General features: G+C 32.8%; 1 protein-coding gene across 1 annotated transcript in view; it reads left to right on the forward strand.

Annotated features, from left to right (window-relative positions):
• ORC5 (origin recognition complex subunit 5) overlaps window positions 1–15,301 on the forward strand; it is a 92,339-nt gene that overhangs the window by 16,470 nt on the left and 60,568 nt on the right. The window contains exons 4-6 of the mRNA XM_037836465.1: window positions 1,665–1,739; window positions 5,083–5,194; window positions 8,536–8,666. Of these exons, the coding sequence (XP_037692393.1) occupies window positions 1,665–1,739; window positions 5,083–5,194; window positions 8,536–8,666 (318 nt within the window). The remainder of the gene's footprint in view (window positions 1–1,664; window positions 1,740–5,082; window positions 5,195–8,535; window positions 8,667–15,301) is intronic.

The raw sequence follows: 15,301 nt of genomic DNA on the forward strand, positions 1-15,301 counted from the left end.
GGTTTGGAAAACAATTTGGGGAGATAGTAGCACAGCAATGTAAGTACACTGAACAAAGATGACTGTGAGTATGGTTGAAAGAGGAAGATTGGGACCATGTGGGACACCAGAACACAAGACAAAGGATAAAGACTGGGACTGTATAACTCAGGGAAACCTAGGGTGCTCAATGATTGTAATGAAAGGTACAAATATGTTTTTACACGAGGTAGAATAAATGAATGTCAGCATTGCAAGGTGTTAAAAATAGGGTGGGATTGGGGGGAAAATACAATCAATGCAAACTAGAGAATATAATTAACAGACACATTGTATTATGCTTCCTTTAATATAACAAAGGCAATGTACCAAAGCTAAGTGCATATGGGAGATGGGGGGAGGATAGGGGAAGGATATGTGACTCCTGGCATTGGTGATGTTGTGTGACTCTTTATTCTACTTTAGGTTAATACTATCTTTCCTTTCGTTGCTTTCTAGCTGTTATGTTTTTTTTGTTGTTGTTGTTGTGTTATTTCTCTCTCTCTTTCTCTTTTCTTTTTCCTTTGTGTCTCTGTCTTCTTTGACTCTTCCTCCTCTTTGGGGAAGAAATGGAGATGTCCTTATATAGATAGTGGCGATGGTGCTGAATACAGAAATACGTGACTATACAGGGAACCAACAATTGTTTACTTAGGATGGGTTGTATGGTGTGTGAACAAAACCGTCTTAAAAGAAAGGGGTTGATGAAGAATACTTGAGGACACTATACTGAGTGAAATAAGACAAACACATAAAGGCAAATATTATAGGATCTCATTGATCTGAACTAATTATAATATGTAAACTCATAGACATGAAATATAAATTACCAGGATATAGAATGAGGCTAAAGAAGGGGGAGTGTTTTCTTATTATGAGCAGAATGTTCAACTAGGGTGAACTTAAACGTTTGGAAGTGGACAGAGGTGATAGTAGCATGTTGTGATAATAACTAACAATGCTGAAAGGTGTGTGAAGGTGGTAGAAACAGTAAGCTTAGAGTCACGTATGTCACCAGAAGGAAAGTCGGAGGTTAAAAGATGGGAATGTATTAAACAGTGAATCTTGTGGTGGACAATGTCTGTGATTAACCTCACAAATATTTGAAAGCCCTTTCATGAACTAGAACAAATGTATGACACTATGACTAGAAGTTAATAATAGAGAGGCATGTAGGAAAAAAATGTATACCTATTGCAAACAATATACTATAGTTAGTAGTATTTTAACATTCTTTCATCAACAGTAACAAATGCACTATACCAAAACTATGACTCAATAATGGAAAGGGTGGTGGTTAAGGGTCTGGGAGGATTTGAGTTTCCTTTTTTTTTTTGTCTTTATTTCTTTTCTGGAGTAATGAAAATGTTCTAAACATTGAAAAAAAAATTAATTATGATGATGGATGCACAGCTGTATGATGGTATCCTGGGCAATTGATTGTGCACTTTGGATATTTGGATAGTTGTATGGTATGTGAACAATCTCAATAAAAATATATATGTATATAATTTTAAAAAATTTATTCAGAGTTACAATTTTTCTTTATAACTTGAAAAGTGCAGGTCTTGAACTATGCTGTATATTATGTAGATGTTTGTAAAGAGCTTTGTGAATTAGTTTTGACACTGTATTTATTGTTTAAGGTTCTAGATAAAGCAGAATATCTAAGAGATATGGAAATTAATCTTTTGCCTGGATTTCTTAGGTTACAAGAATTGGTAAGTAATCCCCATTAGAAGATAAGTGGGGAGGGGGGTTTCCTTTTTGTTCCATTTTATTTTGGAGAATCTGAGTATTCTGCTTACTTAGTGAAAATGATATTAAATTATTTCATCTCTGTTCCACCATTTGTTTCTGTAAACTTTGTGAATATTTTAGTGATTCAGAAAGTTAAAGTACCTTAAACATTAAAGTTTGACACTTCACCCATTAGGGTTTTGTTAACCCTAAAACTTGATGATATTTTGTGGATATTATATTCAAAATTAAGCTCTCTTGTTACTGAGATTCTCATGTAGGGGCAGAAGGCTCATTTTTCTCTTCCTCTACTTGTTTTCTCCCGTTCTTCATATAACTTGTGTTAACCAGTTTCCCTCAGGAAAAAAATCAACATGAGCGAAAAAGATTATGATAGGAATGTGGGAGGTTTCTCAGGGAACCCAAAGGCAGAATGTAGTCATGTATTAGGAAGGAGCTAGAACTAGCTAGAAACACAGGATGCCTAGACTCCCCATCTCTTATCTCTCTTCCTGTGAGCTAGCTGTGTTTTCTCTCTTTTCATATAAGAGCAATTTATTACTTGATTACATTTGCTCTTTAATTAGTTTTTATTTCTAATTGTGAAGTGATCAGCATTGTTTTCTATTAAATGGGGAGGAGGTAGACTTTGAGTTCTCTGTAAGGACTTTCAAATTTTTTGTTTGTTTGTTTCAGTAATAGTCTAAAAAAAGAATGATAACTTTATTCTGGATCATCTGGACTTCCACCTGTGACCATTCAGTGTCAGAACCCAGCTTTATTTCAATTTACAATTGGGTTGGCACCAAATAGTATTAATACTACTGTAATTGTCATGCCCTAATGAGAAAAGAGCAGGTATAGACTTTGTATTTATGTATGTAGAGTGAAAGCCAAATAACATTGTGGCAAAAACAAAGTTTTGCAGTAGTTTGAATAAAGAGAATTTCTAGGAGAATTCATTCTTCACAAATACAAGGTAATAGAGAAATGTCAAATTTAAAAGAGCTGTAGCTGTTTCCTTTCAGTACCGTGTTCCCAAAGTGAGCGAAGATTTAGTTGAACAAAACAGTATTGTTCATCATATTCAATTAAAGTTAATTTGAAGTTTATTAGTTTTATATTTAATTTAAAATTTTATTTTGATTTTACAAGTGCTTTGAGCATGAACAGTTTATACTTAGTTTTATGTATATACTTAAGTATTAAAATATTATAATAAAAATTGATTAAGTAAACACTTGGGGAGACAGTACTGGGACCATTTCTAACCCTTTACAAAGTTAAATACTTTATTCAAATTTGAGAAACTGCTAGAAGTTCAGAGGACTTGTAGGTGCCACTGAAATCATGTGTGCCTAAGGCTGGCTCTTAAAGTTCACTTTTAACAATTGTCTGGGAGGTTGGTAGGAACAGCAGTGAGAGTACAGAATCTTGGAGAATAAAGTGTATCTTGGAAGTTACCTCACACAGTCTAGCCTTTGTCAGTTTCAATAACTCTTCCCGTTTTATTACTGAGACCAGGGTCCTGTTCTGTTTGCATAGATGTCTCCTCCTTCATTTCCTTTCCTTATTTATTTGTTTGTGTTTTTTTTTTTGTTTTGTTTTGCATGACCCGCTCTGCTATTTCCCAGTGCCTTTTCCCATTGCTTCCAGTCTGCTATCCAGAGTGTCTTCGTGTTCTCTTGCCCTCCCAGTACAGGTTGTCTCATGTTTTTTATTGCCGCAGACTCAATAATGGTCGTCATGTGTCCTTTTGCTATAGTTAGGCCTTTCAGTATTTTAGTTTTTTTTATGGAAACTCAAGAAAAGTAAAAGATTCACGATAGTCTTGATCTGCCAGAAAAGAGAATTATTGTTTTGATATTTTTAAAAATATGCTTGATTTTCAAAAATGTATTTCATTTAAGAGAAATCTAGAAAAAGCATTTTCCCATTTTTTACCTTAACTATTTATCTGAGTAAAAGGAAATTTAAATTATGATACATATCATGTATTGAAAGTACTTTCAGATGAACAGATGAGAGAATATTATCCATTTAAAATCTTTTCACACTGATAAATAGCCTTTATTTTTTTAACCTCTCAATACTTTAAACTGATTTTACAAAGTGCTTTTTGATAGTCATGTATTAAAGCAAAAACAAATCAATGCTTTGTAATAAGGTTTGTGGTTAGAACTTAAATTTTTACTGCTATAGTGATACAAGGATTCTTTAAAGATCAGTGCATTTATAACACAAATAGAAAAAAGTATTTAAAGGTAAAAATCTTTTTGTTTCCATTCATACAGATGCTAGGTTTTCAGGGGAATTATTAATTTATTGATCTCAGCTGTCTTTGTAAGCCAAAAAAATGTTTTTCTAAATAATGAAAATTTTTATATAGGTGTACCACTTGCAGTTAGGAATCAATAAATAGTAAATTGCCATAGAGGTATAGAGTAATTTTTGTATGTCCTAAGAATAGTTGTAGACCAAAACACTATCACATCTGCATTGTCAGCTTGGGTGATGTCAAAAAAAATATGGGAAAAATTAAAATTTGTGTGGAGAATGCAAAGGTGTCTACATATAAATTCTAACCAACTTAAACAGGACATTTGTGTCCACTCTGTAGAAGGGTAATATGCATATTGAGCTTGCATTCTTAATGTTCTTTTTGATATGTTAATTGTAATTTCTAAATTACTTCAAAAGATTATATAATATTCTTTCTGGGATGCTTGTTTTACTTAATATTGGCATTTTATATACTAGTAATCATGGTTGTTTGTGTTTTTAATGTATATTCAGCATCAGTTTTGCTCAGTAATATCTGTAGAAATAACATTTTTTAAAACCCTTAAATTTTCCTAGTGTGTGGTTATATAGTATGACATGTCTCTTTTTCTTCAACCTGGATTTCTTGTTCTCTGAGTCACTATAGCCATTCTAATGATGAGAGATGCTTTGTTTTGCTTTTTTTTTGTTATTTGATTGAAAGCTTATGCTTTCTTTGAAAATACCCATAAAATGTCATCTCTTAATTATTCAAGCATAAGTGTTTCTTAATTTGTATAAAATAAGTCCTTGTGTGACTGTCCTAGCAGTCATGAATAGCTGAAATGACAATTAACCCAGAAGTTTTATGGAAATTCCAAGTAATTCAGTATGAAAATTTGCAAATGGATCAGTCATTGATTAGGTTTTCTAAATATGGCTTATTAATGTACAAATAATTTTTTATATTTGTTGGAAGTTTGCTGGATAGCTTTGGAAGTCTTTACTGTTCTCATTAATATTTTACTTGCAAAGTTACTTTTATTTCTCTTTCCTTTTCAGACTGACAGAAATGTCACTGTTATCTTTCTCAGTGAAATTGTTTGGGAAAAGTTTCGTCCAAATACTGGATGCTTTGAGCCGTTCGTCTTGTATTTCCCTGATTATAGCATAGGTAAATTTTAAAGCATTGTTTTGGCAAATGATATTCACTGAAATAGATTTTGAGAGATTAAGTTAGCATGTTCAAATTGGAATACTTTGATGTGTCAATCTGTTAAAGTTTGCTGCAAATATCAAAATGTTGGTTATGCTTCTGTACTTGTAGAGGTTTTATTTTGGAAGTGTGAGGAGTTATTTTCTGTGTATAATTACTGACATCTTTTGAATGAGCAGTTTTACATATTTGTGCTAATGTTGCATTTTCACAGTTTTCATTCAGTACAGGAAGATCTGTATATTATGGTTAGAACCTCCATACAAAGAATAATCAGGCCATGAGGGCAAAGCAAATTAAAGTTGTATTATAAGCTTTATCATGTGGAATGTAATTATGTGGAATGAATATTTTGATTTTGTAAATCTTATTTTTTATTACTTTAACTCTTATAGTACTAACTTCTAACCCTTGTGTTTTTTATTTCTCTTGGTTTGTATTTAATCTTAAGTTTCAAAGATCCTGATTATTTGTCTTTGGAAGGACACAGTAGCTTTTGGCGTTGCTGAATAGCTTTGTAGGTTAGTAATGAGGCTGTCAGCTGATTCAAAAGATGGTAACCATGAAGCCTAAGTTGGTTAGCAGGTTGTAAAAAAGATAGCATTCCATGACCTTAGCTTCATTAACACTATCCCTCTGAACTAATCAGCCATAAACATTCATTGTTAAGAACAACATGTTTTTGCCTGTTTTGACAAGAACAGCAGTCAGATAACACCTCCTGCCTTAGCTAACGAACTGAGGTAGATAAAAGTAATTCAAAATAGAGGAAGGAAGCCCTCATTTTCAATAGCTTCTTTTCCATGAAAATTACAAAATAAGGTAAAGAGAAAAGGGCAGCCAAAAAGAAAAGGGATAAATCAAGATTTTGTAAAACACATTTATTTGTACCAGTGTCATCCTTGCTTGAAGTTAAACTTTTCATGACCCATTTTAGGCTTAAGTACTGAAAAACTATTTAGAATTCAAGAAAATTAGTTTTAATATGTTGGTTTTCTATATCTTAGTATTGAATTGAAGTATGGTATAATTAATTGTAGCTTTTGATTAAAAATTTTGAAAAGTATAGATACAAAGCACTATAGTTAAAGAGAGTTTGAAGACATAATTAAATAATTAAAGCAATCTTACAAATTTTAGAAAAGGTGACTATTAGATTTTTGAAAAGTATATAATAATGGATTCAAGTTTAATCGTATGTAATTAAATATCAGGAGCCTTTTACATATCAAGTTTTTTTAAAAAACTAACAAACAAAAACACATGTCCAGACAAAAAGGAAAAAGGCATTCAAAAAAGGAAGCATTACTTGATAAGCCAAATTATAGTCTCTGTCTCCTCAACTCAGTGAGACTCCTGGGGTCCTTTTGGAACTCTCCCTGTACCACAGTACTAAAATTACCTTAGTTAAAAAGCCTTGGTGATTTAAGGGCTCACCTCGTTTGTTTTCCTTTTCTCAGGTATCACAGTCCTGTACTGCCTGTTGTCTGATGTCTGAAAATAGTTGTTTTCTGTATTTTGTTCAGTTTTTAACTGTTTATGACAGGAAGGTATTTCTGGACCCTCTTAATCCCTCATGATTGGAAGCAGAAGTTTCTCTCCAAGTTAGGAATGGTTATTTTCTGTGAGTTAGATTATACCTCAGTAGAGACATTTAAAGATATCAGGAGAGCCATCACAGAGTTTCTCTTCTCCTTTAATATCTGGTGCATTGTTTTCATCTTTCTGCTAAGAGATGAGATTTTTATAAGTCTGAATAGTCCTAGACAATTCAGCTGGCATGGCTTGCTTAATGTAGAGCTGGGTTCTGAGGTTTTGTCTCTGGTCTGTAACCAAGCAGCTGGGCTACTTTCCCAGCAAAGGCAGTGACAGGTCTGATTTTTTGTAAGGCTTTTATCAGAGCTGAAATGGACCAGTGGTAACATCTAATCAACTCTCATATGAGACACTAAGTGATATCCCTGTAGGGGATATCTAGGTAGAGAAGTTTAGTTGGTACTCAGGAGTGCAGTGTGAGCTGGAGACTTAACTGTTTGACAATTTTCCTCATCTATGCATTTATAGAACATGTATTTTGCCTGTATATCTTATCTGTTAGTCTGTCCATCACTCCCTCCCTCTTTTCTTCCCCTCCTTCACTCTTTTCTTCCTTCCTTCAGTCCATCCCTCCAGTTATTTGGTGACACATATATTGGTTGATCTTGAACCTGTACCCAATTGATTGTCAGGGAAATAATATTTAAAATCAAGAGCTTATGGTAAATGTCTATAGTAACCATGGTTAAAAATGTTCACTTAGTGAAAATATTAAACCAATGGAAATAGACATGATCAGAATATCCTAGAGAGTTTTTACTTGTAAGTATTGCAAAAGACTTGAATCCTGTGGAACTGGGCTTAAAGTACTAGTCATATTTAAAAAGTTCTTAACTAAGAAGTCTAATGAGATGATTATACCAAGAAGTCAGATGGAATTGCAATAATGAATGGTGACTAATTGATTTATGTACTATGGGAAATTTTGAATAATAGGTGCTTTGTTTCTCTTTATTTTTAACTGTGCTTCCATAATTGTGTATTTCCAGCAGGATAAAAATACAAGTTTCTAATTCTAAATGTGTAATAATATATAGTTTGAGATAGACAAAAGAAATAGAGTAAACCACAGCTCATATATGAACTTAGTTTTATAGATGTGTTCTGAAAGTGATGTCTGTGGCCCAGTACATTTGGAAAATTCTGCCAGTTATGTCTCACTTGCAGAAGCTGATGATGCACATTCTATATTCAAGAGTGAAAAGTCCTGCAATAAAGAAATGTTTAACTTTGTTAAAAAAATTAATGAATTCTTTTTACTTTACAAAAAATAAGGAACATTTGCCATTTTGTAAGTAGTTCTTATGCTACCCTTCTTCTTTTTTTCCTAAGTGATTTACTTAATAAGGCAAAACAAACAAACAAACAAAACCTGGAATCTATATTATTTTTCCTCATTGACATTGATTTTTCTAGTAATAAGGTTCTTGAGGTTTTTTTTTTTTAAATGATGCTGTTTATATTTGAGTTGACCAACATTTGGTGATTCTTTTAGAACATTAGATTAGATTCGTGATTGTTTTCTTTATACCTCAGTTTCAAAATTTGTCTTACTTTTTCTTTGCTACTCTGTAACAGTTTTGCTATTCCTTAGTTATTGCTGGTCCATGGCATACTGCTTTAAATCTTTGGTACAAAATGCTAAAAAACATGACTTGGGTGCTGAGTAAATCACTATAATTTAATTTGTGTCCTGTGAATAGGGAACCTTCAAAAGATCCTGTCCCATGATCATCCTCCAGAGTATTCTGCTGATTTCTATGCTGCCTACATTAATATTCTTCTTGGAGTTTTCTACACTGTCTGTCGGGATTTGAAAGAGCTGAGACATCTGGTGAGTAAGCATCTTGCTTTAAACTGTATGTGTATTTTTAATGTAATATATAAAAATATATAATATATGATATAATATGTATAATATAAATGTTAAAATACTTTTTCATGTAGAAATGTGAGATAGGCTGGAAGCTGAAAATTTATTTTGGAAATTTGCTTATGACTTTTTGAGGCTAATATACTATAAGAAGATAGTAGTACTGTGGCTTGTACAGATTTTTACCTGATAAGAAAAATTCCATTCTTCTTTGGTTATGTCTTTTCACTCTTCCTTATTTGTTTGTTTGTTTGTTTGCCTTTTCTCTCTTTTTTCTAATTGCAGAAAGTGCAGAACTTCATTTAAAGTCAAAATGAAGTATAACAGAAAGGAGATGTAAAAACTTAAGCAATTTTACATCGCTTTGAAGATATTGTTATAGCAGATTTCTGTCAGTTTATGTATGTAGTAATTGTAGTCTAGAATCTAGATGGACTTGAGGATGGTCTGAAACTTTAATTATAGGTCTTTCATTAGCCACTGACCTTGTGATAGTAACTTTTAATGAAAGGTTCTTTTAAAAAAAAAAAATCAGGCTATTCATATTCCAGGTAGTTTGGAAAATGTTCATACTTAAACTTTTATTTTTCTTTGACCTTTCTACTTTAATTGTGGGAATGTGGAAAGGTAGGTGACAAGGATGTCTGGTTTCCCTTTTAGAGACCTTCAATTAAGTTATCTCCCATGTAACAGAAAATAGTAGTATGTCTAAGACTGGAAAACAGTTACTTCCAAAGTTAAACAGATTCCATTTAGCACATTTTTTTGTTGTTATTGTTTTGTTTTGTTTTCTCTTTGCTCTGGAAAGTATTATTTGGAGGGATTCATTGTGTGTTTAGACATGTTTTGCAATGGATGACTTAGGAGAAGATCATTAATACTGTGTTCACATTTAATACATTTTTGAAAGTTTTAAATTTCTGGCCTCTTCTAATTGAGATATAAATTTCAAGCATCTTCTGAATAGGGAAGAAACAAAAGACAAACTGTTTTAGTTCTAGCTCACCACCACCATCTCTCTCCAGACACTGACTATCTTGGGATCAATAGCTTGTTACCTAGTATCCTTGAATCCTATGGGAATCTGTGCTGGCAGTCATTTCAGAGTAAATTATAAAGTACAAGAAGGTAGAATTATTTAGGGAAAATATTTCTGGAAAACACAATGTAAAGGGAGAAAATTTAAATAGGTATCTTATAAAGTTCTTTGTTTCACCTAGGAATGATTTTATTTAGGTATAGAGATGTGTTTACAACATTTTTTTCTAACATCATATTCATAAACTTGAAGTATAGTTTAAGCCTCTGTACTAGTAATGCTAATAAACATAAAAATGATCTTTAACCATTGGGGTGAAAATAGCCTAATGGTCATAATTTTATCCATATGTGGAACATTGGAGAATAAAGATATTTATAATCCTTTTTTCCTTCACATGGATCCTGTTGATTTGTTTCAGTGTTTGCAAGTGGCATATTTCTTGAAAGTTTAATGAAACGCTTGCAAAAGATTCTTTTCAAGCATCTTTTCTGTGTGTGTGTATTTTTAAATTTGCTTTAGGAATTGACATTTATAGGTCTTTTTTGTAGGCAGCACAAAGCAAACGAAAGTAAAGTACTTTGAATATTCATTTAGGTTTGTGTTCTCTGGCAGTCCTACCTCTTCTTTCTTTCCCAAGAGTAATCACTATCTTGACTTCTGACATCACTTCTGACATCAAAGACTAATTTTGCTTGTTTTGAACATGGAAACATACACTGTATATTCTTTTTATCTATATACTTTTGTTCAACATTATATGTGATAGATTCCTCCATGATGAACATACCTGGGACATATTCTGAGAAGTCATATAGATTTCTTTAGAGGTAGAGTAAGCAGAAAGGAGCACTTGAACCAGCTTTCCCACTTAGGCTTTTACAAGGTACCTTTATTAATTGCTTTGAATAGTTAATAATTCTTTTTTGTACTACCACTATGTTCAGTTGTTCTAACATGTTAAGAGTTGGCTGTAATTATTTTTTTAGATATAGAATTTAAAAAATAAATCTGTTGAATGTTTGTAGAATCTCTTTTAAAATTTTAAAAGCAGTTAAAAATTTATAGAAAAATTTACAAATACAGTAAAAAGAATTTCCCCCCTTTTTTCCTAAACCATTTGAGAGTTAAGTTTCTAACCTCATGCTCCATCACCCCTGAATGCTTTAATTTATATTTCCTACAAAGACATTCTCCTACGTAATCACAGTATAATCATTAAAATAAGAAAATTGATTACTACAATCTGGTCCTCAGACCCTATTCCATTGTTTCAATAATGTCCTTCAGAGCAAAAGGATCCAGTTCAGAATCACATATTGCATTCAGTTGTCTTGTCTCTCAAACTTTCTTCCATCTGGAACAGTTCCTCAGTTTTTGATCTTCAGGACCTTGAGACCTTTGAAGATTACAGGCCAGTTATTTTGTAGAATTTCCTTCAATTTGGATTTGTCTGATGTTTCCTTATGATTAGATTCAGGTTATGAGTCTGACAGAAATATCACAGAAATGATGCTGTGGTGTTCTTATTTCATCCTGTCAGGTGGGTAGAGGATGCAATTTATCCCATTACTGACAGTGTTCACTTTGATCATTGATTAAGATAATGTCTTTTTCCCATTGAATTAATATGTATTTTGTGGGGAGTACTTTGGAGCTTTGTAAATATCTTGTTCCTCATCAGAATTTCAACCTATTTATTTGTATCAGTATGGATTCAGGATATCCTATTTTATTCAGGGGGTTATAATCTGTTACTATCATTATTTTCAGGTAGTTCCCACTGTAGCCACTGGGAGTACCTTCAGGTTGACCCCTGTGTCATTTAAATGTGTCCTCATCATTCTTTCAGCCCTCCTTTGCTTTCTGGTGCAAAAAGTTGCTCCAGACTTATCTTATATTTTCCATTCTACCTTTTAGAGGAGAATGGTATTTAGAAACCAAGAGTTGGTTGCTAGAACTGCTCATTGCTGTTGGGGTGGTGTTGCTTCTAGATCGTCTCAGAGGACAGAGTTAGGGAATATTTGTATGTGTATAGGTATATATGCCTTTATTTATTTTTATGTTTATATATAATGAAATTCATGAGTTCACTCTGATACCTCCTGTTTCAGTTCATCATGACTATGGTTCACTTGGTTTCTCTCTTTCTCTGACTGTGAGAAAAACTGATTCCCAATGTTAATATATTTTATGGCCCTTTACCTCCTATGTAGATGTCCTCCTCAACCTGTCTAGATCCCAGTGCTCTATGACAAGTCCCTCTTTCATGTATTTGCCTTTCTTGCTCTGCCTCACCTAATGGCTTAAGCACTGAATTGTTTGTGAAGAGGAGGGGCTGAATGTTTTAATTGTAAAGCTTTTACTGCATCTCTATATTTCATTAATGTCATTGAGAAAAGATTTTAGGTTGGGTTTATACAAGGAGGTGACAGTTTTCTCGGTTATGTGAGAGTCTAGTGATTTCATTAGCTTCTGAATTAGTATTATGATTAAGAACACAAGTAATGGAGTAGATTGGCTTGGTTTGAATCCAGGCTCCACCATTTATTTAACTCATCTGTCAAATGAGGATAAAAATAATGCCTATTTCATAGGCTCATTTGGAGGATTAAATAAGTTAATACATTAGAAAGCTTGGAATAGTAAGACCTTTCACATAGTAAAGTCTCATTGCTTGATGAAAATTCCTGTAAATTAACGTTAATGCATACAGTTCTCAGTTCTGATTTTTGTTTCTCCAATTTTAGGAAATGTAGGTATACTAAAAAGGGAAAATGATTCAGAAATTATTTCTACTTGGTTTTAGAATATGTTTTTATATTTATACTTCAATATGTATATTAGTTTACTATTGCTGTGGTAACAAATTACTACAAACTTAGCAGCTTAAAACAAAAACCCACTTATTAGCTCACAGTTCTGCAGGCCAGAAATCCAGGCACTGTGTTTCTGAGTTCTCTGTTCAGGGGTAACACAAGGCTAATCAAGGGCTTGACCAGACTGAATTCATGTCTGGAGGCTTTGCTTCCAAACTCATTTAGATTGTTGACAAAATTCAGTTCCTTGTGATGGTAGGAATGACATCCTTGTCTAGCAGGCTGTCAGCCAGGAGCCAGTCTCAGGCTGCCCATTTTTTGCCACGTGGCCCTCTCCATCTTCAAGCCAGAATGGCATATAGAATTCTTCTCAAGCTTCAAGTCTCTGACTTCCCCTTCTGTGACCTGCCAGAGAAAACTCTTGCTGCTTTTAAAGATCTCCTGTGATGAGCTCAGACCAACTTGGATGATCTCCCTGTCTTAAAGTCAGTTGATTTAGGACCTTAATTACATCTGCAAAATCCCTTCACAGCTGTACCTGGGCTTAGTGTTTGAATAACTGAGAGAAGGTGTGTGTACACCAGGGGCCAGGAGTCTTGGGGGACTGTCTTAGGATTCTGCTTACCACAGTATACATGTATGGGGCTTATAGGCTAAGAAATAATTTCCAATAGTATAACGAAGCCTCACTGAAAATCTAGCAGAGGAAGAGTTGAAAAAACTTTCTAAATTCCCTGTCCTACCTTTGGGCAACCTACTCAGAGTTCATAATAGATTTTTTTTTTTTTGCCTCTTAAGAGTAATACAAGTTGTTCTTTGCAGCATAAGGGAAATATTTTCTCTGTTTCACCAGAATCAGAAAGAGTGCTATCTTTATTGGTTTAGAAGTAAATTCCCAGAACATCTCACAGATCTACATTCATAAATTCAAGCATTGGACTCTCTGTGTGCCCAAAGGTGGATTATGCTTTGCTTCTGTTTCCCCAGCTGTCAAATGGTAATAATAAAAGTGTGGTTGTCAGGAATAAATGAAATAATTTGTGGCCTCATAATTAGCTCTTAATAATTATGCTTCTTCTGCCTCTACTTTTTATGGCACAAGTATTCACTGAGCACATAGTCACTTAATAAAGTTTTGCTTTTGTTCCCCGTTCCTGCCTTCACTAATGTGACTAGTTAAGAGTGAGCTATGTACTTAAAAGTTAAGGAATAATGGGGAGATTCACAGTGGTAGTGAAGATTCATAATATCAAAAGATCATTTAAACATCATTTCTGCTTGGGTTTTGGAATTATTTTTGTGAATTTTTTTTAGCTGCCTTGTAATTTTCATTCTGTAGGTAATTGGGAAGACAGTTTAAAATACTAGTAGACTTGAATTTATGTTTTGCTGTGGATATTCCCTAAACAGAGAATGAGAATTTGTTTATATTTGAGAATTAATGTAGGAGAAATGGATGTAATATTGGAGAGGACATTTGAATTTTAATAGCCAGAGTTATAAAATATATTTTTAATTTGGGCTGGGTATTTTTTTGTTTGGTTTGGGTAAAATTTCACTTGTTAGTAAGGGCTAGACTCATAGGTTTACCTAGAATGGAGATCATGCTTAGACAATTACATAGACTTACTGTAATCAAATAGTATTATACATTCAGTAAGTTCTTATGGAATCATATGGGGAAAATACTGACTTTCCTCTTACTACAGTTTATTAGAGTAAGATCGGAAGATAGTCTTCTAAAATTATATTTATTGTCTTTTTACTGCTGTTTGTAAATTTTTAAACATACTTGTTTTTACCAAGAATAATAGTGTTACGTTTTTATATAGCCAAGTTATTCACCACTTACTACTAACATTATATTTTGATGTCATTAGCCATTGCTTAGATTTGAAAATCTGAAACTAAAGTAAGAAAGATGGCTGAAGTAGAAATTTCTTCTTCTCACTGCTCTCTCACTACACTTATGTTATGAAGTAGTAGGAAAAACTGTTTCAAGGATTTGGTATATAATTCTCTGTTAACCTTTTAATTTGAGATTGTAAATCTACACATTTATGTACTTCTTTCATTTAGGCCTCATTATTGAATTCACATTTCAATATGAAATGCTTAGGACCAATTTACCAATTTGTTTAAATTACATTTCAGTAGAACTCCAGTGTTCATTCATGGAAAACTAATAAGCAGTTATGATTAGTCAGTTAGTGCCTCTCAAAGTTTAGAATGCATAGGATTTTAGAAAGTTTGATAAAATTACTGGGTCTCATTGCAGAGATTTTGATTCATTATGTCTGGGTTGGTGCTGAGAACTTGCATTTATACAGTCTCAGTGCTTCCAATCCAAATACTTTGAGTTGTACCAGAATTACATGATTAATTTCGGAGAATGTTCAGACCTTGGAAAATAATGGGTTAATTTTTTGCACTAGAACACCTTTTATTGAATGTTTTATGATCCTGTAGGACATATGTATGACCAAATGTACAAATTATTCTTTATTACATTACTTTATATCCAGAGGCTAATACGTTAGGCAGGATTTAGCCAATTTAGGAATAGTTTACATGTTTTACTATCATTTTTTAAAATTTATTTGTTTAATTATCATTATCATTATTATATATTTGTTTTATTTTAATAAGTTGTAACAAAATTTTACATAAAAATTGTATTAAAATAAAATTGAATCATGATAAAACTTTTACTTGAAAAATGAATGTCTGTGATAGAT

This window comes from Choloepus didactylus, chromosome 5, assembly GCF_015220235.1.
Source record: "Choloepus didactylus isolate mChoDid1 chromosome 5, mChoDid1.pri, whole genome shotgun sequence".
In the NCBI taxonomy this organism is placed as follows: domain Eukaryota; kingdom Metazoa; phylum Chordata; class Mammalia; order Pilosa; family Megalonychidae; genus Choloepus; species Choloepus didactylus.